Source organism: Ursus arctos, unplaced genomic scaffold, assembly GCF_023065955.2.
Source record: "Ursus arctos isolate Adak ecotype North America unplaced genomic scaffold, UrsArc2.0 scaffold_5, whole genome shotgun sequence".
NCBI lineage: Eukaryota > Metazoa > Chordata > Mammalia > Carnivora > Ursidae > Ursus > Ursus arctos.
The window spans coordinates 36,224,009-36,246,620 of NW_026623067.1; the positions used below are offsets into that span (position 1 = coordinate 36,224,009).

General features: G+C 44.8%; 1 protein-coding gene across 1 annotated transcript in view; it reads left to right on the plus strand.

The window, feature by feature from the left end:
• The first annotated feature begins 187 nt into the window (after nt 1-187).
• Nucleotides 188-22,612, plus strand: part of CTNNA1 (catenin alpha 1) — a 300,857-nt gene continuing 278,432 nt past the window's right edge. Inside the window, exon 1 of the mRNA XM_044387443.3 lies at nt 188-320. Within this exon, the coding sequence (XP_044243378.2) occupies nt 251-320 (70 nt within the window). The 5' untranslated portion in view covers nt 188-250. The remainder of the gene's footprint in view (nt 321-22,612) is intronic.

Below are 22,612 nucleotides of genomic sequence, written 5' to 3' on the forward strand. Positions count from 1 at the left end.
TCGCGGCATGATGGCTGGGAAAAGCATGTCTTTTCGTTCCGGCTGCAACGGATCTGGGCTCAGTGAATGGCAAGGGGGCTAACAAAGGTATAAAGGCATAACTTTGGACAGCCCCGGTCCTCGGAGGCAGGAAAGACTCAAGGTCACACGGATAAATTACGAACCGATTACAGAGTCCTTGCGTCAGTTGCGCGGGAGGAGGGGCCTGCTGCGCCTGCGCAGCTGGCATCCTGCTGCGCGCATAAGGCGCATGTGCATGGGGAGCGGCGGAAACCCGGGGTGGAGTCTAACTACAGCACTCATTGGATGCCCCAGCGCACGTGAGTTTGGCCCGCGTGTAGCCCGGGGCGAACCCTGGCGCGTGCACCGTCCACGAGCGTTGACGTTTTCCTCGCTCCAATTTCTGGAGAGGGGCGCCATCTTACTCTGGGCCTTTGTTCAGTGAAAATCCCTGGCTCAAAACGGTTGTTGCTCTGCTCTGTCCGTTCGGTTTTTTGGTTGCATGTTGCGGTAATTTGAACTGCACCTGGATGTGCAGACCTCAGACGAATTCGTGCTGTATACCACAGGGATCTCTGGGTTCGAACTACTAAAGCAGCCTTTCCTTCATACAGTGTGTTGGCTTGAGCTAGGCTAATTATCGTGCAGACCCTCAAGAGAAAAAATACTTGAGGCTCTTAGTCACCCCGCCGCCGCTCTGCTGGGCCTCCCTGAAGCTCTGCCGGCCCATCTCAAACGTGCTGGTTTCCAGGGGCAGAGGCTGTGTCACCACTTTCGGTTTTTCAGAGAGAGAGAGAATTCAATGATGAAACATACGTACTGGAGTGCCTACTATGTGTCAGACACGGGTTTAGGTGGTGGGAATACAGTGAAAGCAAAACGTGAATTCACTGATGAGATGACAGATTGTGCTTGATTTTGAAGGTGAAAAAACTTATCCTTAATGTCCTATTTTGGAAGAGAAAGATGCTTCCCTTTTAAGTGATCACGACTGTGTGAGGAATTCTGAAGGAAATGTCGGGAAGTTTGGGAGGGAAAGACGGTAACTAAAGAGTTTACATTCTGAGGAGGATGGAAGTGGGAGTAAGAAAATAAGCAGAAATGTCAAACATAACATTGGTTGTAGATGAAACTGTCTAAAAAAAAAAAGGCACCCTATACTCTTACCTAAGTCTATCTCTTATGTTATTATTCTTATTAGTCTGCTTAATACTCTTTCATTTCTCTTGTTTTTTAAATTCCCTCAGAGGTAGACTTTTAGGAGGCCATCAAAGTTATAGGCTAATGACCCCTATTTGTAGAGATTTATATTTTGAGACAATGTGCTGATGGAAAAGAAGGTAAAGAGGAACGACAAGTAGTATTAAACACCGAAGCAAAGTAGAAATGGATAATTTTATATCCTTGTGTTGTGTATGACAGGGAGGGAGGAGTTCGAGTGGAATAATTGGTTGCCTATATTCTCAGTTCCTTCTTTTCTCAACTGGTTTTCTTAAGAGTTTTGGGTTTTTTGCTTGTTGTATACACCTGAAATCCGCAAAGTATTAATCAAAAGAATCCTGGAATCAAATGGTGTTAGCTACAGGGTGTCTGAGACTATGATTCTGTGGATGATAGGGAGGTTCCTGGTTGTTTTCCCCAAGAGCCTGGCAAATTCTCGCCATGACCACAAGGGGGATGTGGTGAGCTCCAGATAATTCAAAGCTAGAGCCTGAAGAGTGGGGCTGTATTCTATTTGCCAGTGTGAAGGACGGGTTTCTGGACTGCTTTGCAAATTAACATGGCCTACAGCCTGAAGGTTTGAAGAGATGAGCCTGAGTCTGAAAAGAAATAGGGTGCAAATGAGTAAGAATGGACAGTTAGATCCACAGCCAGGTGGTTATAATTCTTCACCATACGGCTCAGTACTGTATTTCACTTCTCTGTTGTCATCTCAGTGTCACACAGGAAAGTGAAAGGAGCTAGTACATAATTTGCATGTGGGTAGATGTTTACCAGACAGAATAGGCAGCTGTCCAATATCTGTGCATACTATATTTTAAATTGTATTCTAATTGGTATTTTAGCATATTTGAAGACTGGAAATTAGTTTCAATTTATTTATTTATTTTTGTATTTTTGTATTTTTAAATTTAAATGCAATTAGTTAACATGTATTATTTGTTTCGAGGTACAGGTCTGTGACTAGTTTTGATTTTTAAATATTTAACTCCCAGCAATTAATAGAAATCGTTATTAGTTAGTAATCACTAATGCTTGTTAAATGTTTACTTAAATGCCACATACTATCCTAAATGCTTTATATACATTGTGTAATGAACCCTTACCACAGTGGTTTCGAGTAAAATATTACCAGTATTCCCATTTTGCAGATAGGGAAACTGAGGTTTAGAGTGGTTGATGTGTTATATGGCTCACATAGAAATTGAATGGTAAAGCCAGAATTTGGAGCCAGATTGTCTGACTCCAGAACCTTTGCTGTGAACCACTAGGCCCAGCTGCCAAAATGGGTGTCATCTTTTACCTCTACATATATAGAGAACTTGAGTTTTATAATACTGGCCTAATTCATTATTAACAGTGGTTATTTTAGGCAGTGGAATAAAAGTTAGAAATAGTTAAAGAAATTTTTATGTTTCAGTTGCAGTTTAGGTTGCAGAACAACTATAAAGTTCAATCTGTAATAGAACTCATAGAATCAAGTTTATATTTTTAAAGCAAAGTGTCTTTAAACTGGTGACTCAGATGACGTTTTATTCACTTTTCCCAAAGATGAATATCCTGCTGTGGCACCTTCCATCTTCATGAAATAAAAATGTGGCATACTTTTATCACTTTTGTTCTCCTTGTCACTTTTGTCACTTTTGTTCTCCTTGGAATTTTTTGTTCACTTTTGTTCTCCTTGGAATTTTTCATGTACCTGCAGCAGATTTCATGCGCCAGTTCCCACATCTCCATGTTGGCATTAGCTACACTATAGTGGAGTATATTACATGGTGTCACAACACTCAAGTTTGATTCAACAGAGCCTGCCCCAGTGAAGCGTAGGAAGTATTATGTCAGGTAATGTCTCTGTCCCCACAGGTGGTGACAATTTGTAGGTTTCATTTTATTTCGAATGCTGGGTAACCCACCAACCTGCCCTCTTCCAAAAAGAGAAATAGAGGAAAGAAAAGTAAGGCAGCAGTAAATCAAAATAAGATGTCACTTTGATTAGATAAGGACATTTACATTCCATTGATACTGAAGTCTCATTGCACAGGGTAAAAATCAGTCAACCTCACTCTGTATTTTCATTCAGGTTTGGAAAACAGTGGGCTTTTAGACAGATGAAGAACCAATGTTTGAAGTCCCTCTCTGGGATGTGGGGGAAGAGCCAGCAAAAGCAGAGATTTACTCTTTGCGAAGATCAATTTAACAGTTAATTTTTGAGACTATAGGAGCTTCTAGTTTAAAGGGCCAGAATTTTAATTTATTCTTAATCATCATGGTATAGTGGAAGGAACCCTGAGCTAAAAGTTGAATCTGAACTTGGGTTCTAGAAACAGAGAAAGGACCTTAAGATACCATTTAAAGTCTAACTTTTCATTTAATAGACGAAGAACAGAAAGAATAAGTGAGTTGCCTGAGGTCACAGGGACAATGTTAGCTTCAGCTCTATAGGCTCCCTTTTTACTTGGTATGCTTTTTAGAAATCACCCACATGAGGGGCACCTGGGTGGCTCAGTCTGTTAAACATCCAGCTTTTGATTTCAGTTCAGGTCATGATCTCAGGGTTGTGAGATCCAGCTCTGTGTTGGGCATGGAGCCTGCTTAAGATTCTCTCTATCCCGCTGCCCCTCTCCCTGCAATCACCCACATGATTTCAAATTAAATGTTCAATCAGTACCGGCCCTTTTTCAAATGCTCGTAGACAACTATGGCTCATACATTCTCGTGTCTCATCCTCATTCCTTGAAGGACATAATTAGTGAAATTATGTCCACTATGTTTTCCTTTTGCCTGGATTACAGGCTCTATATGTAATATAGAGAGGCTGTTGTTTCCCTACCCCCGATCCCCAGCCATCAGGAGATGAAGCGCTCAGGTTTCCTTAGGTGATGAAGGTTTCACTGAAGGCTAGTTGGGGGAAGGATAGGCATTGTTTCAGTATCCACAGAACCAGAGTTCTGGGGGACGCCTGGGTGGCACAGCAGTTAAGCGTCTGCCTTCGGCTCAGGGCGTGATCCCGGCGCTATGGGATCGAGCCCCACATCAGGCTCCTCCAGTAGGAGCCTGCTTCTTCCTGTCTCACTCCCCCTGCTTGTGTTCTCTCTCTCGCTGGCTGTCTCTATCTCTGTCAAATAAATAAATAATTAATTTAAAAAAAAAAAAAAAAGAACCAGAGTTCTGGAAGAAGAAGGAGGGTGGCTGCTCTCCCTTGGTCAGGCCCCAGTAGGACCTGACCTATAGCAACCATTTATTGGTCTTCCTTTAAGGAATGGGCTTCTTATGTTCCCATCTGCACTGATTCTGCCCTTTCCGTAGCTCAGCTTCTTTATGCCTACTTCTTTAATTTTTCTATTGTGTTAGTTCCCAAACTTTAGAAGGCATCAGACTGGGAAGCTCTAAGCATTCCACTCCTAGAGATTCAGGTCTTATAGGTCTGAGGTGGCTCCAGGAATCTGCGTGTGTAGGTTCCACAGGGGATTCTGATGGGGATAGGGTGGAGTTTAAAGACCACACCCCAGGCACCATGGTGTCCTCTGGTCTCCAAACTTTTGTGTCACACATTCCTATTAGAAACATATTTGAGGGGGCGCCTGGGTAGCGCAGTCGTTAAAGCGTCTGCCTTCAGCTCAGGGCGTGATCCCGGCGTTCCGGGATCGAGTCCCACATCAGGCTCCTCCTCTGGGAGCCTGCTTCTTCCTCTCCCACTCCCCCTGCTGTGTTCCCTCTCTCGCTGGCTGTCTCTCTGTCACATAAATAAATAAAATCTTAAAAAAAAAAAAAAAAGAAACATATTTGAGGGGCGCCTGGGTGGCTCAGTCGGCTAAGCGTCTGCGTTTGGCTCAGGTCATGATCCCAGGGTCCTGCTCAGTGGGGAGCCTGCTTCTCCCCTTTCCCTCTGCCTGCTTCTCCCCCCCCTGCTTGTGCTCTCTCTCTCTCTCTTTGTCAAATAAATAAAGTCTTTTTAAAAAAATATTTGAGCACAGGGGCGCCTGGGTGGCTCAGTTGTTAAGCGTCTGCCTTCGGCCCAGGGCGTGATCCCAGGTTCCTGGGAAGAAACCTGGGAGGAAGCCCCCTGCTTCTTCCTCTCCCACTCCCCCTGCTTGTGTTCCCTCTCTCACTGGCTGTGTCTCTCTCTGTCAAATAAATAAAATCTTTTTAAAAAAATATTTGAGCACATACCTACATTATGTGTATATTTATGTCTTTGTAAACATATACATATAGTACTATTATTATTAAACATCTATCAAATACAAAATAAAAGCAGAAAAGAAAAAATACATAAATACATGTGAATATTTTCTTCCTGTACCCCAGTGTATCCCTGGGGCTGCTTCCACCGTCCCGGCTACCTTTCCTCGTGGCTTGAAGTACACCATTTGTAGGGAGTACCTTTATTGTGCAAAGGCACAGAAAAGTGCCAAATTGTCTCAAGGGTCGCTAAGTCAGTTCAGAGACATTTGGTTTAGGTGCCAATTCCTTGTTTTATTTAACCAGCTGTTGAGGTGGGGTGGGGGTGGTGACTGTGTGTGTGACATGATGTAAAACAAGTTGGTTCCCTAGGAGGAGCCCTGTGACCCTTTGTTTAGGGAAAAGGAGAATCTATGAGCACCTATGCTATGGGTAGCTGCTATGGGTCGCATGAACACCTGTCTTCCACCATAGAGTAACAAACTGTTTCTTTTCTTTTTTAAGATTTTATTTATTTGACAGAGGGGGAGGGAGAGCACAAGCAGGAGGAGCTGCAGACAGAGGCAGAGGGAGAAGCAGGCTGCCTGCTGAGCAAGGAGCCCAATGCAGGAACTCGCAGGGCCCTGGGATCATGACCTGAGCCAAAGGCAGATGCTTAACTGACTGAGCTACCTGGGTGTCCCTAACAAACTGTTTCTGAGCCTGGCAAAATGCAAGGCTAACTTTCAGAGGCTGTGGATCAGGCCACCAGTGCTCCAAGCTCTGGAGAACGGCACCTGTGTCTGAGTAGTGAAGTGTCTACCGGTAGCTTAATGAGAAGTGTTAACTGAGCTCTGAGCTCAAATGCAGTTCTTTGGTGTGCATCTCCTCTGCTCTTGGATACACTCCCAGTGGTCAAAGAGGCTTTACTTTAACTGATGCATTTGTGGTTCTTTGATACTGGTCTCTTACCGTAGGGCACCATTTTGTGTGAAGAGTATTGTTTCCGTGAGTTAGAACAACTGCATTGGGACGAGCAGACATAAGGTGGTATTAGAACTGGACAAATCCCAAGTTAGAACTGGACAAATCCCAAGCACATTTCAAAAATGAAGTGGCTTAATAACTATTAAAGTTGGAAATGGGTTCCCCACGTTCCTTTTTTCCAAGTAATTTTCTTACCCCTACTTGGAGGCTCTTCACATTTTCAGCTTGCTTCTGTTTCCTCTGGGATTTGAGTGCTGGTGTTCTCTACTCTCAGAGGCCAGGAAGGGTAGAACACTGTTGAGAGAGCTCTGCAGAGGAGAGAGGGACAGAGTACTTCTTGTATACAGGGCATTTAGCAGCCATGTATATGTCTCTATTTCCTGATTGGTGGGGATATTTGAAAATGCATTGCTTAGAATTTCATTGTTTTTCACTTCACTTTATACTATAGAAAATCTTTAAGCTGGAAACACCATTTTCCCCATCACTTTGCCTTTTTCCTGTCAGCACGTATGCTTACCATTTTTGTATTCTGCTTTTTATGCTTATCTTGGCTAACGATACCTGCTTGTCATCCTGGTCCCATATACTTGTCATTTTTAATGGCTGTCTATATAATCTTATTCTTTCCTGAGATTCATAAGTTTATGCCACTGAATCCTTTGTGCTCCCACTTTTTTGCAGGATGTGGGGGGAGATTTGCTACACTTCTAAAATATTTCTGAAAACAAGCTGCATTTCAGAACCTGCACCAACATTTGATTTTCTTCACTTTGTAGGTGCAGGCAGGCAGCCACTGGGCACACCAAGGTATTGAATTCTCTTCTTTGAAGTCCATGTCTGTGGGTTTGGGTGGGCTATTGAGGCTTCTCACCAAATCTCGGCAAGAGATCTCAGACACCAAGCTGGGGAAGAATTAGGCTGACAGAGTGCTTGATATTTCCAAAGAGTCATTTAGGTTCTGTCCATTAGTGCAGTGTTCAAAATGTAGACATAGTTCAGTGCTGTGATTAAAGGGACTTTCACTGTTAGCCTCTTTGTTCCTGTAAGATAGAGTGGTAAGCTAGGGCCAGTTCATCATTTGGGGGTGTGATGGTTAGCTAAAGCTATTTTTCTCCAAGGGGCCGGTTATTTTTTTTAGTTTTTCTTCAAAACTTCAGCTTTAGTAGGAGGGAGCCATAAATTCTGTGACATAGCTACCTCCTTATCTGTCTTGGGAGTTATAGACTGCGCAATAAGACAATTCATGTACCTCTGCATAAAGAGGTAAGTTTTATAAATCATAAATCTTCACTTAACATGCAGGTGGTGTTGGGTGCCAGGTTTAGAAAAACTGATGTAGTTGCCAAGTTCATGAATGTCATAAATCATTCATGCTGAGGTAGCCCAGAATCATGCTGTCCTCTGAGGGAGACCAATTTCAAGGTGGTTGTTAAACACAAAAATGTGAGGCTCGATGATTGTTTTTCAAAATCAAATGCACTTTTTATTGGAAGGGTAAAACCAGGTTACCTTTCTTTTTTTAGTTGAAGTCAGTTCTCGAAGATCCTCCCTTCAGTCTCAAAAAATCTGTCAATAATAATATCTCTTCTTATTCCTGAATTCTATCAGAAAAACATCACAAAATATATTACCTGTTCATTTGCAATCCAGATCTTTAATGTGCTGAAAATGAGATTCAGATGTTTCAATAAATCTTCAGACACATTATTAGGAAAAAACTCTGTGAAGTTCTCGGCGGGGGGCGGGGGGGTTGTTTTCTTCTTGTGCTGTGTTTCACGTGAAGTTACCGTGGATGGTAGGCAAGCATAGCCCTCTTTAACATTGGCTTTCTCTTCAGGGCCAAAGATGGGAAAGGAGTAGAGCCTAAAGTGTACTGACCCCCAAGACAGAAAGCTTGAAGCTGTGCCCCTCTAAGTTCCCAGGCTTTATCCAGACTCCTGGAATCCGGATATTAAACTGAAGTGTTTTCTCTACAAGTTGCTCATGTGGTAGATGAAGGTTATGAGGTTGGGTATTAATGAGGAAGGAAAACATGCTAGCAATTTTGGTGAGAAGTCTTCAGAGAGAGGTGCCTGAGTGGCTCAGTTGGTTAAGTGTCTGCTTTAGGCTCAGGTCATGATCTGGGGATCCTGAGATGGAGCCCCGTGTCGGGCTCCTTGCTCAGCGGGGAGTCTGCTCCTCCCTCTCCCTCTGCTGCTCCCCCTGCTTGTGCTCTTTTTCTTTCTCTCTCTGTCAAATAAATAAATAGAAACTTAAAAAAAAAAAAAGTCTTCAAAGAGAAAAATGAAGCTTGGTCTCTGTTAGGTTCTCTACAGGTAGTTACATGTCTATATCCCTTTATCCACCTCAGCCCCATACACCAGATGGCATGTGGCTCTCCTTGGTGTATCTCACAAGTCCTTTTGGACTGAATATGTTAATAGCTTCCCCTCCTGTGTCCATCATGTGGGTAGCATACCCTTGGTTAAAGATTGTAGGGTCCAATTCTAGGCAGAACATCATTTTTGCTTAATGCAATTGAATTTTCTTCTTTTGATGTGATAATCCCACTTACCCTGTGAGTCTCACTCTGAGACTTAGAAATGGGTCCTAAGGTACCAATGAATTTGCAAAATGACTTATGTGATCCTTGTAATTGAATTAATCTTGTGAAAATACTGGGGGGCTCATTCGTCCGAGTTCTTTTTTATCCCTTCTCACCTGTCCCCACTGCAAGCTCCCTATTTCTTTATGCCTCCATGCCTTTTGTATATGTTTCTACTACCTGGAATGCTCTTCTTTTCCTTATCAAAATGTTGAGCTCCTACTCATCCTGGAAAACCCACTTAAATCTCACCTCTCTGTAAAGCCTTCTCTGGCTTCCTGAAGCAGAGCTTGTCACTTGAGGCTTCTAGAGCATTTATCCAGTTCTGCTATGACATGCGCAACGGAAAGCATGTCCATCCCTTCCGCTAGATTGTGAGAACCTCAGAGATAAGAACAGAGTTATATCAATCTAGGTATTGCTGGCGCCCATCATATGTCACACAAAGTGGAAACTCAGTGACTAAATCTCATATTTTTTTTCTTACCCTTGCGCTAACATACAGCCTTGGGAGAGCACAAAGCTTTTTTAAATTGCATTTCATCATAATTTATGGATGCTAAGACTAAGTCATAAAGCATTTACTTGAGTCTCCTATAGGAATGCCTAAGGGTAGAGAGTGACAGAGGCAAGGAGAAACTTCCTGCATTCTCAATGTGCCCTGGGATTTTCTGTAGATTCTGGTCAGATCAAGTCTTGTTCTTTATTCCTGCATAATATCTCTAGGACTTTTATGTCTTTGTCTTTTCATTGCAGTCATTCTAATCTAGGTGTCATCCCTTCACACTTGAACTGCAATGCTTATAGCAGGTATGATTCTCAGTTTATAAATTCATGTGTGGGGGAAGTATCACATTTATTTATAATCTTAAATAAGGATACACTCCAATTATATTCTCCTATTCCATCTGACTGGTGGGAAATTTAACCTCACCTATTTCTCATCTTCCCATTTGAATCGTGGTTCCAGGGTCTTATGTTTTGCCATGAGATTAGGGAGGGCTTTGAGTTGCTGGCTATCGCTAGACACCCACTGTCCCATCATTTGAACTGTCCCTTCAGGTACAGGGACTGAGTGCCTGTTCTTCATGCTTGACTCACAGGATTCTTGTGAGGCCCTGAATCCTCCAGCCTTGGGTCCTCTCTCCTACTTGCGTCCTGTGGCCAGTCTTCTCTAGGGTCGTGTTCCCTCCTCAGGTGCTTCCAGGGAGCAAGGCTAAGGTCCCGCCGTTCTGGGTCCTACAAACCCAGCTTCACCTGCAACCCAAGAGAATCTCTTTCTAGTCTGCCTGGAGCACTTCCCTGCATCATGCTGCTCTCTGGCCAGTCTCTTCAAGCTCTTGCTTCTGGCTTACTGATTTACAGTAATCTTAATGGTTTTATAAATCCCAAGCCCCTATCACAGCAACCAAAACTTTTATCTTTTTCTTTAAATTTCAATGGGAGGTTAAGGGAAATGTCTGTAATCCAGTTCTTTTAGGGAAAAAAAATGGAGAGAAGAAAAACTAAAAGTTATCAAATCCTGCCATATGTTGATCTGAAACTGGCTTCCTTGCCTTTTTTTTCCTCTTCTCCATTCAAATTATTTTGCACATTCCAATCACAAGAGTTATTCTAAAACTCTTACCCAAAAACTCTCAGTAGTTTCTCACTATCTGCAGAATAAAATCAAAGCTTCAAGTTCTTTATTCTACCATTAGGGCTTCTCATGATTTTCTTCATCTTTCAAATCTGACTTCCCATTAGTCCTTCGTCAGAAGTCCCTGGTCTAACCCTGTCCTTCTGCCCTCATGCCTCCCATCCGTCCCTCAACACACATGCTTTCCCACCTCCTTACCACACCTGACTTTGATGTGATACCCAGATCTAGTGCCAGCCCCTTCAGAGAGCCGGAGGGTTAGCTAGCGATCTAGTTCCACGGTGATTCTGCAGTGGTCTAGTTTTCCATAATGCCTAGGGTTTTTTTCTGTCTATCCATTTGGTACGTGAGGTTATGGTTTATCTTCTTGTGCATGTTTCTACCTTCCTCATCTAGATTTATGAGCCTCTCAAGTACAGAAACCCCTACTTTCCTATACCCTGAGCCACCACGGGGCTCTTCGTAGTGTGGAGAGCTTTCTAAATGCTGATTAGTGATGATGATGGCAAGACACGGGACCCCTCTTGAGCACATACAGCCCTGCCATATAGTGAGAAGCAGGAAAATGAAGGGAAAAGGGGCAGCCAGGTTTCACTCCTGCTATGGAAACATGAAGGTTTCATTGCTTTGTACCACCCAAGAGTAGCCTCCATGTCGTGCGTCTGGTACAAGGAGAGTCATTCACCCTAACAGTGATGAACAAATTCCAGTAGTAGAGTGAATGCGCCAGAGCTCCTCCGGGTGGTGGACACTCTGGCTTTGCTGTCCTTTGGCTTCTTTCCAGGCTGCCTTGCCGGGCCCTCCACAATAGGTTTCTCTGTCGTGAATGCAAACTAGTCAAACTCTCTTGAACAAACCAACCTCCCTGACACCTGCTCAAAGTAATTCTCCACCCACCAAGCTGTGGTTAATAAACATAAATGGTTGCCACCCGCTTCACTTTGGCTGATGCTGTGAGGGTGTCTTCACACAAATTGGCCGGCTGATGAACCCGGCAGCTCCACCTCATTCTCTGGGGACAGAGAAATGGAGCCAAGAACCCTCCTGCCTCAACTCTTGGGGCTCCATGGGTATTTCGCTCGCTCCCTTATATCAGTCTCCAGCAACCCCATGCCAGGCGTTCTGGCCTCCATTCATATTGATCGAGGAATAGGGAATGGGTAGACAGGATTCTAGCATCATCTGGTTGGCTGGACTAGATAACCCTTCACGTTCCTTCCAGTCCTCCAAATCTTTGATCCTATAATTCTCACTTGCTTTGTTCTGAATCAACATCTAAAATCCCCAGCTTCGTGCTTATTCCTTCAGCCTCCTCGCCTTGGCCCCTTTCCTGCTGCTTCGTAGATAAAGTCACACTAGCCCCCCAGGACTTCTTTTGGTTCCTTGGATGTGTTGCTTCTGCCTTCCCCTTTGCCCTTTCTTCTCACTAGGTCCCTCTTCTCCCCACCAGCCATCTCTCTAACCCTACTTAGTTTTCAGGGCTTGCTTGAGATGTTACTGGTGTAGGCAAGCTTCTAGAACCCCCACTAGATGAGGTTCCTAATGCCCAGACCAGTCCTGTATATCATTATCATTAACCTGCTTTTTAGTAAGGACTTGTTTAGTGTCTGTTTTCTCCAGCATTTTGAAACCTCTGTGTGTGTGTGCAAGGAATGTGTCTTTTTTGTTCAAAATTTTATTACCAGAATCTAGCCCAGTGCCTGACATCTAGTAGCTGTTCAGTGAACACTCATTGACTGGCCGGTTCTCCTTCCCATCTCAAACACGCTTCTCCCCTGCTGTTCATTCATGTACTCGTTTCTGTTATTTACCTATTTATGCTTGTCTTTTTAATGTTGTCTGTTTTAAGTTGTACTTTCCTGGAAGGCAGAGAATCCATGTATATAACTTTCTTTGTATGTGGGTATATGTATGGATCTCATCCACCCGGACTCCAGGGGAAAATTGAGAAGATAAATGTTACCATGGAGGAGACTGTGAAACTGTTGAGATGACTTCTGACCCCCTTTGTTATCCCTAAGGATGGGCAGGGTGTGGGGCAGGACTGCGACAGCACAGGAAATTTTAGGACGCTGTTAAAAGTAGATTCCCTCAGGCGTGCCTGGCTGGCTCAGTCAGAGCATGTGACTCTTGATCTCAGGGTTGTGAGTTCGAGACCTTGGTTAAAAACAAAAACGAAGAAAAGTAGCTTTCTTCACAACTCTAGTACATACTGCAGGGTGACAGAAGGAAATAGGGGATGCTTTGGGAAATTAAGAAAAATGGAGAAGTGAGCAGAACTTGAATCCATAGGTCTCATTTTCCACAAGGACATTAGAGTGCTGTTAAGCCAAGGAGAACTATTAGTCCTGACAATAGCTCCTCTCGTTATGACCCCCTTGGTGGTGTTTTTATTACTTTTAAAAATAGAGGTTGAAGAACAACTTTTACAGTTGTGACTGGAACAATGACAAGCAGGACTCGTGAGGTGTGATCATAAAAGAGACTTTGTTTCGGGCTCCCGCTGTTACTTTAAAGCTGCTTGGTAGTGATGATCCTAACACTGCCCCTGGACAAATGCTTTTCTTGCAGGTTAATCAGGAAGCCCTACAGTGACTTTATGGAATAAAACATGATCTCAATTAGGTACTTAACATGTTCAGCCCAGGTATTATCCGTGTTTCCGTATTTCTTGAAGATTAATCTATCTGTCCTTACCAATCTGGGGCTCGCAGCAAGTGAAGAGAGGGAGTGTGGTCCTTGTTTCTTTCCTAAAATTTCTGACCCACCAAGACTAGAGCAAGGAAGTAAGAGGGGGCAGGAAATACTGTACTCGTCTCATGTTGTTGAAGCTGGCTTTTTGTTGAAAGCCAGAAGGGGCCGATGTTTAAATCTGGCTTTTTTCTGGGGCACTCTTGTGGGTACTTCAGAGATCTGAACTCCCCTCCATACACGTGCACCCACACTTGACCTGGGCAAGTGCATTCTCCTCTGTCAGCTGCTTTCTTCCTCTAGATCCCCTAGTAATTCAATGGTCCATTTCCGATTTCTCCATGAGAAATAGGTTCTTTGCTCACACAAGCCCTGAGACTATGGGCAGATCTCAATACTGCCGAGCAGCTGCCAGCCTATACCGTGGTCCCTGTATTTCCTGGGCTGGAGTCAGAAATTAGTCCACTCTGCCCTTCTAACTGTAGAAGGCACATATCACATTCTCTGAGTGGTCCCCTTAAAGCCTTTCTCACTCAACTTGTGAAATGCAGGCACCCCTTTTCTTTGGAGAGGGTACCCACAGTGCACCAAGACTTTGCACCAAGTAAATCCTTTTTAAAGACTTTCTCTTAATATTCAACAACTTTTCTTTTACTCATGATAGGGGTGAAGGTTTTAGAGTTTCATAACTGTTTTTCAACTGTTTTCGGTGAACATTTTGCTGGTGCCTCACTTTGCCATGACATGGATACTATATAGTGGAGTCTCCTGTGAAACTTCCAAGTACATGACACTGTATAGGGATTTCAAGAACCAAGTAATTAATTTCTGAGTGACAGTAGGTAATATCGTTTTCTCTTCCTGTCTTCTATTGAGGAAGCTTAATTGTCCTCATCTATAAAATGGACCCCCATCTTTTCCTTGCCTCACAGTAAGGATAGATAAATTAGAAATTGTGAGGACAGAGATGATTCTGGATGGACCACAAGCCCTGGGGAATAGTTAAATAATCTGCAGAAGCAGCTTTTTTTATACACAAGTAGAGATGAAAGGCTTGATGGAAAGAAGAAAAGAAAATGCGCAATCTCCTCAGTGGTTTTCTAAACTCCATCCTAACCCCTCCCACCCTCGCATTGGTTTGGAGCTGTCTTCTTATATGCAGTCCCTGTTACAGCCCCAAAGCAATGCTTGCTCAGAGCACAGCCGGCTCCTGTTAGATCAACAATCCTTGGCTCTGTGTTTTCCAGCTGTATTTGTGTCTCTGTCTGTGGGTTTAAGTTTGGAAGGGTAGATGTCATCACTTTTGACAAAATGGCTGGATATCTTTACTCCATCATGATGAAAAGACATCTTGGTCTCCTGGTTCAGAGCCAGAGCCTGCCTTGCAGGAAATTCAAAGGCTGCAATCCAGAGCTGCTGTCAAGCCAGCAGATGGAGTCGCGGTCCTTTTCTGTGTGCCTCTGGGCCCACCTGGGCTGGTATGCCCAGTGATGCTGCACCTGGCTCTGTAGCCAGGGGGGACAGGGAAATGAATACAAATAACGGCACCCCATTGCCATAACTGCAGAGGAGTTTGGTGAGATATGATCTTGGGAAGGTTGTTTTCATGTGCCTCTCTGAAATTACTGCAGAAGCAATTGTAAGGAGTGAGTACCTGTGTGCCTGAGACAACTGTGGGCATAAGAGAAGGGAAGATGTAGAGATGTCAGAATGAAGTCCAGGGGCGCCTGGGCGGCTCAGTCGTTAAGCGTCTGCCTTCGGCTCAGGGCGTGATCCCAGGCTCCTGGGATCAAGCCCCGCATCGGGCTCCCTGCTCTGCTGGCAGCGTGCTTCTTCCTCTCCCGCTCCCCCTGCTTGTGTTCCCTCTCTCACTGGCTGTCTCTCTCTCTCTCTCAAATAAATAAATAAAATCTTTAAAAAAAATGAAGTCTCTGGCAGTGGGGGAATATGGCACAGTCCTCTCATCCTGGAACACCTTGGGGAGGACCTAGGAATACAAGCAGTGGTTCTTGGTAAGAAAGTGCAGCCGTCAAAGGAGAGTTTAAAAAATGAAGCTGAATGACCGTCTGCCCAACTCTTCTGTCTGAACTGCAAGCACTGGAGTCCCTCTTACTAAGATCTGTAGATTGCTAAAGGAATTTACTCTGGGGCCAGTAGCAGAATTTCAGCTTCCCTGAGATTAGTTTTTCCTTTTTTCTAAGAACCCACCACACAGCTGTATGTATGGCATCTCTTAATAAATACTGGAGGCATGAATGGCGCTCTCATTGAGAACACTTTCCTGCTCGCTAGGACTCCTTCTGTGAAATGGAGAGTCCTCCCCACCTCCTCCCATGTGAACGGAAAGGGGCTCCAGAATGGAGGATGGGCAGTGGATGGGTTCCCACTATCCAGGGCAGGACCTGTGATGCTCCCTGTTCACTTCCTCTATTTAAGTAATCTGGACTGAGAAGTAGGGGTGGATTAGGGAACTAAGCAGGGTAGCCTCCATACCCAAGACCTAATGGCCGCAGACCGCCCAGAGGGAAAGCAGCTTCCTAGCTGGTTCTTTGCTCAATCCTGAAGTGAGGGGAGTGGGAGGCGGTTGGGTTCTCAGCCGCGGAGCAAGTGGCAGTCTGTTCTTCATTGGGAATGCAGAGGTGTCTGGCAGGTCTCTTGGACACAGGCCTCCCTGGAGCCTAGAGCTCTTTGAAGAGAAGAAAAGGTTCTAGGAACAAGGAAGCTGCTGCTCTTGATGAGAAAGTCAGAAGGGAAGAAAATGAGACAACAAGGGTTGAAGAGAACTGTCTGTGACTTGAAGAGAATGTTAATGGCTCTGCTTGGGAGCTTCAAAGCCTGCACTGGCTAGGATGGCACACAGATGCCTCTGCTGTCACCTGCAGAATCCTTACCAAGGACTGAGGCTTACAAACAGTCTCAGACCGACTTTTCCAGGGACCTAGAAAAGAAGCTGTTGGGAGATTAGCCAATCAAGGTTTAACTTCTCTTCTGGGTCAGTCCACTGATGGGGTTCTGGAAGAACTTAGGTGCAAAGGAAATGGCTCTTCTGGAACAAATATGCTAACAGTTGTCTCTTTTCCCTGTTTACACAGTGGCAGCTGCTGTGGACTGAATTGTGTCTCCTTGAAATTCAGATGATTAAAGCCCTAACCCCCAATGTGATAGCATTTGCAGAAGGGCCTGTGGGAGGTATTTAGGTTTAGATGAGGTTACAAAGGTGGGATCCTCATGATGGAAATAGTGCCCTTATAAGAGAAGATATCAAAGGGCTTGCGATGTGAGCACACAGCAAGAAGGTGGCCATCTGCAAGCCGGGAAGAAAGCCCTTGTAAGAACTCAGCTACTCTGGCACTCTGACCTCAGACTTCCAGCCTCCAGAACTGTGAGAAAATAAATTTAAGCCACCCAGTCCATGGTAATTTGTTATGTCAGCCAGAGCTGATTAATACAGTAGCCCTAGTGGGCTGTTGGTACCCTACCCAAATCCCCTTTACCACATCAATGTATCCATGTCTCCAGCTGCTGTATTGGGTTCCAGTGGGTCACAGAAAATTGCTCTTGGTGGATGGGAGACCCCAACTGTACCCCCCTATAGCTTTCAACCAAGGAGGTATGAAGTCCAGCCCCTTTACCTCAAGAAAGGATCAGTTCTTTGGTGCTATTCATGCTCCTGAGCTCCCCCGTGGGATCAGGCGGAGGCCAAACACAAAGCTGCAACCACATTCTTCTTTCCTGCCATCTCCTGCTGACTTCATTCTCTTTCTCCTGAGGGCACACCTCAATGCATCATATTGACTTGAATCCTGTCTCAGGCTCTGCTTCCAACTTAAGACAGCACCTCTCCCAAGTGGTAGGTAGAGTACTGAGTAATCCAAATGACTTTGTGAAGATAGTGATGATGATTAATGCCCCATGATTATGAACAATGGAAACAACACCCCCTATTCCTCTGTCCAAGAAGTATAGATGAATAAAGGTCCACTGAGAGAAGATAAGGATGTGTTCTAGCAATCAATAGACATCTTCTTCAATGGACATCTGGCAGGCAGCAGAGCTTTCCTTGCCAGCAAGGGTTTAAATAGCCTTGTTAGCATAGAACCACAGGCCGAGGTTCCATGGGTTTAACCAATTATGGAACATCTTGACTGCAGGAACCCTTGAGCCATGACTAGACAGCATGGTCAATTAGGCAGGTCTGTGCTCTGTTTGGGAGCCAGCCAGCCTCCGCACTCCCCTGGGCAGGGTCGAGAGTTGTCTGAAAGGAGAAAGTCAGCACCTGCCCAGGGAACTGCCTGTTGTGATGGGGGGCTTCAGGCACTCAGATCCTGCTGTGTTTTGCTCAGTCTGTTGGCTTCTTCATGTTGCTATTTTTGTGTTTGGGAGATTTTTTTCTGACTCTTTTTGTAATAGTTCTCTTTGGTTTCCCTCTCTCTTCCTTTTCTACTCCCTGCTTTCTTCTCTGAGTCCAGGCTTCATCATCAGAGCCTGTGAGATGTGGAACTGGCTCCATCTTGGGAGGATGAAGGTGGATTCTTACATTCTTCCAAGGAAGCCTCTGTAAGACAATTCCTTAACTGCTTCCCGTTACCTCTTAGAGCTTAATTTTCTTCACCTTGATGGTGAGGATAGGAACGGATGGAGTAGGCAAAGGAGCAGAGAACTCTCTCTGACATGTCACTGGGTCCTGGCATGCCACTGACATATCTTGGCCCATCTATTTTGATAGTGGCTGCAGGAAAATGTGAGCACAGTAAATCCTCCAGATATTCCCAATGATTTAGGGACATAACTCAAATACTTAGTTGACTCACTATTTTTAGAATGAGAGTGGTTCCTGGGGGTACCTGTCTGGCTCCGTTGGGCAGCTTCCTTCAGCTCAGGTCATGATCCAGGGTCCTGGATCGAGCCCCACAGAGCAGGGAGCCTGCTTCTCCCTCTCCCTGCCACTCCCCCTGTTTGTGCACTCTCTCTCTCTCTGTCAAATAAAGAAATAAATATCTTTAAAAAAAACCCTTTAAGATTTTATTTATTTTTGCAAGAGAGAAAGCATGAGCTGGGGGGAGGGGCAGAGGGAGAAGCAGACTCCGCTGAGCAGGGAGACCAAGATGTGGGACTCGAGCTCAGCACCCTGGGATCATGACCTGAGCCAAAGGCAGATGCTTAACCGACTGAGCCACCTAGGTGCCCCCACCCCCCCAAAAAACCCAAAAACAAGAGCAAAAACTTTAGAATGAGAGTGGTTCCTGATTCTTGTTCTCAAGAGATCTGGGATCTTGTGTTTAGATCTGGAGGTGAAAGGGGGATTTTGGACAACTCTTACCCATTTCCATAACTTTTCTCCTAATATATTTTGTGGGAGGGAATGAAACTGAGGTAGTTTAAGGACCTTATAGCAGACTAGTGAAAGGCAACTATCAGTTTTCTTCCCAAACATCTCCATCGAAGAGTAGTCTTGCTTCAGGAAGACTAAATCCATGAGATCAAATGATGCATCAAGGTGTAGAATACTTCCATCCTTTAGCTTTGCTTGCTGCTGCATTGCCTCATTCTTAGGCATGCTTTCTACACATGGCAGCCAGATGGCCACCACTAGCCCCAAACCAGTACTACACTTAGAGCTCACCATTCCAGAGGGAGAAAGCATGTGTCTGTTCCCATAGCTCCTGCAAAAACACAGAGAAGACTGTGATTGGTATGGTTAGAGTCATATGTCCTTCTCTGAACCAGTTGCTGCAAAGTAATCTAATGGGCTAAACCTGGGTTGTGTCCTTCCCCTGAAGCTGTAGGGAGCATCATAACTAGGGAATGGGAGAAACTGATTCCCCAAGGAAGTGATGCTTGAGGAGGAACCTGTGTCCATTACAGTGTGCATTGTCTATTCTCCTCTTTAACTGTAGAGTACATCTAGCTCATTCAAATGAAATTTCTTACCAAACACAGATTATAGGTTCAGCAGTTAATAGTGAATGGCACTTTCTAGACCCAGGTGTAAAGGAAGGCAAGCTCAGCTCAAGAAAGCCTTAAATCAGTCCAGCTCCTTTGAGGAGCCTCTGGTTACAGTGTCCAGGGAATCAGGTGGGGATGTCCGAGGACCACGAGGAAGAGGCAGTCTTGCTATGAATCTAAGGGCTATGCCTGGAGCAGCAACCTGGCACATGGTGGCACTGAGTTAATATTTGTGGAATGGATGCTCTGAGAATTGTAGGTCAAAGAAAAAGCTGGGAGAAGCGGGAAGAACCAAGAGCTGAAGCAGACTCCTGTGGTAAGCAAGAGTTCCACCCTTGACCAAGTTGTGTTCCCATAATTTGCCAGATTGTACGTAGCTGATATTCTAGGATTTTCCCCTACTATGATTAAAGTTGTTTTGGTGTCTTTATTCTAAACAACTGGTAAAGTGTATGACTTTCTAATAACTCAAGATGGAGGACAAGGCAGGTACCAGGTAGCAATGACAGGGGGTGCTGGTCTCAGGTCCAAAGTCTTCAGAAACAGGCAGTGTTTTCTTGAGAGTGGCTTTTAGGCTTATTGACATTGTAGTAAATTGTCACAATTGTAGACAAATGTCAAAGAAAGGTTCCACAATTGGGGCTTTTAAGCAACATTTTCTTGGATATGAGTGGACTTTTGCAGTTGTGCGCTGACTTACCCTTCCCTTTGTCCTCCCTCCCACATCTCCATGCACTACTTTCGTGGCTGGTAGACAGGAAAACATCAATGTGTAGTCCAGGAAAACATGTGGGCTCTCAGACCGGGAGTTGGCATTCAGTGACCTGGCTGCGGTACAATGTAGAAATTAAAAGATAAAAACCTGAGATATGTGATGGGGCTATAGTTTGGAATAAATGGGTTCAGGCCCTCTGCCCAGTCAGCCTAACATTGTGGCAGCTGCTGTGTTTAATAGACGACTCCATTAACACCTCCTTGTATGGAGGGGGATGGAGAGAGGGAGAGTTGACTGTGTATGTGTGTTGGAGAAATGTAAAAAGCTTGGAGCTTTCCTCCAGGTCCCTTGGGGGAACTTTGTGTGGTTGCCTTTGTCTGTGTGCCGTCACAGGCTTTGACAGCTGAGGTGGAGCTGGGAAGTGTAGTAATTTGGGTAGGGTAGAATGAGGGCGCACACCACTTACCTTTGCATCCCCACAGCATAGGGAGGATGAGAAGGAATCTATCCTGACCCCCCCTCCACAGTAATGAAGAGGTCCTGGAATTAAGAGGATAAAAACATGAGGGATCCGGGGGTGCCCTCTGAGAGATTCTGTGATAAAGCTTGTAGATGAAGAAAAGTGAGGGTGAGTGAAGTCCCAGGATGAAGTGAGTCCCAGGATTCAGAAGCTGGCTCCTGAGTGAGGAGCAAGTGGTTCCCACTGTAGGAGGAGAGAGGGACAGATCTAAAAAGGAAAACAAAGGAAGCAGATAGCCATCTTCTCTTCTCCCTGAGGGTGCTTAGGTTGGCCTCTTTGGAGGCTAGCGAGAAGTCTCTTACCATGGCTAACGAATCAGAACCTATCAGATAATCGAGGTGTCTGACTTCCTGAGTCCCTGGTATGCAGAACACAAAGAGTAGTAACAAGAAACCACATCTCCATGGAGGAATTTTCAGCCTTAGGATCTTCCCAGTCAGCCTTTTAGCTGCTGTCAGACCACATCAGGGTAGAATATTGAACCCAACCATATCACAGCTGCTGGAGATTTCCCCAGAGGAGAGTGTGCGATAAGAGGGAGCAGAGCAGCTCTGATCCAAGACTCTGCTTCCGGCATCCCTGAATGCCATCACCAGCTCACCTGCTCTCAAAAGTCATTTCCAGGGCCAGAGTTAGGTATTTTGGGGTGCTGCCTACCCACAAATCCACAGAACTGAGTGTGACCTGCCCAGAGACAAATTCTCTGTCAGATCAAAGTCGTGCTTGTGGAGTATGTGAGCCTGACCCTGAGTCCTAGATTAGGGTGGAGGCTGGATGAGAGGGTATAGTGAACAGGCCCCTAGTTTAGAGGTCAAAAGTACTGGGTCAGGGCCTGATTCTACTCCATATAGCTGTGTGAGCTTGGGCTATATTTCACTTCTTTAAACTTTAGTTTTTTTTATTTCTAAAATGGGAATAGTAATACCTTCCTCAAAGGCTATTATCAAAATCAGGTAATGTGCATAAAAGCACTTTGTAAAATCCTGTATGGGTGGAAGGAATTATTTCCCCATTCCTTCATTCTGCTTTCCAAATCCAAAGGCCTCTCCTTGGAATGTGTGAAAGCTATTGAGTTCAAAGTAAGCCCTGGAAAGTTATGTGTGTGGTGAGGGCAAGGAGAGGTGAAGGGAGAGTAAAAGATGCAGTGAGGTGGTGTCCCCTGAGTCATGGAGGATGTGACATGAGCTTCTTACCCATAGAGTAAGAGTCTATAAACACTTACTGAGTTGGTACCTGGGGCATAATAAGAAATACATATTTGATCGTTGTCCCCATTTTCTGACAAAAGCCCCTAAAGCCCTTGTAATTTCCTGACTGATGGGGGTTATAGCAGCATCTTTTGTTTCTGACACAGAGCTCCTAAATCCATTTGAACTTTCAGGGTGACCAGACCCTCTTTTGTTCTAATGAAGCAATTCTTGTTGGAACTTTAGATAGCTTCAGGATGGTGCTGGTCTAAGCCGTAATTAGAGGCCTAGAACTTTAGTGTTTCTTTTTTTTTAAGATTTAATTTTTCTTATTTGAGAGAGAGAGCAAGCAAGAGAGAGAGCACGAGCATGGGGAGAGGTGGAGGGAGAGAGAGAAGCAGGCTCCCCACTGAGCAGGGAGCCCGAGGCAGGGCTCGATCCCAGGACGCCGGGATCTTGACCTGAGCCGAAGGCAGATGCTTAGCTGACTGAACCACCCAGGTGCCCAGAGGCCTAGAACTTTCATCCCACTCCACCCACCCTCTGAAGAGGGGAGAGGGACTAGAGATTGAGTAAATAATCTATCGTTCCTATGTGGTGAGACCTCCATAAAAGCTCCTAAACGACAATGTTCAGAGAGCTTCCACTTTGGTGAATACATCCACGTGCCAGGAAGCTGAGGTACCCCAAATCAATGGAGACAGAAGCTCCTGTGCTCAGGACCCTTCTGGACCTCACCCTGTATCCCTCTTCATCTGCCTGTTCGTTGTATCCTTTATAATGTCCTTTATAAATAAACCAGCGAATGTAAGTAAAGTGTTTTCCTTAGTTCGTGAGCTGTTCTAGCGAATTATTGCATCTGGAGCAGAAGTCGTAAGCACCCCCAATTATAACTGGTTGGTCAGAAATAGAGGTGACCAGGGATTTGTGATTGGCATTTGAAGTGGGGGCAGTCTTA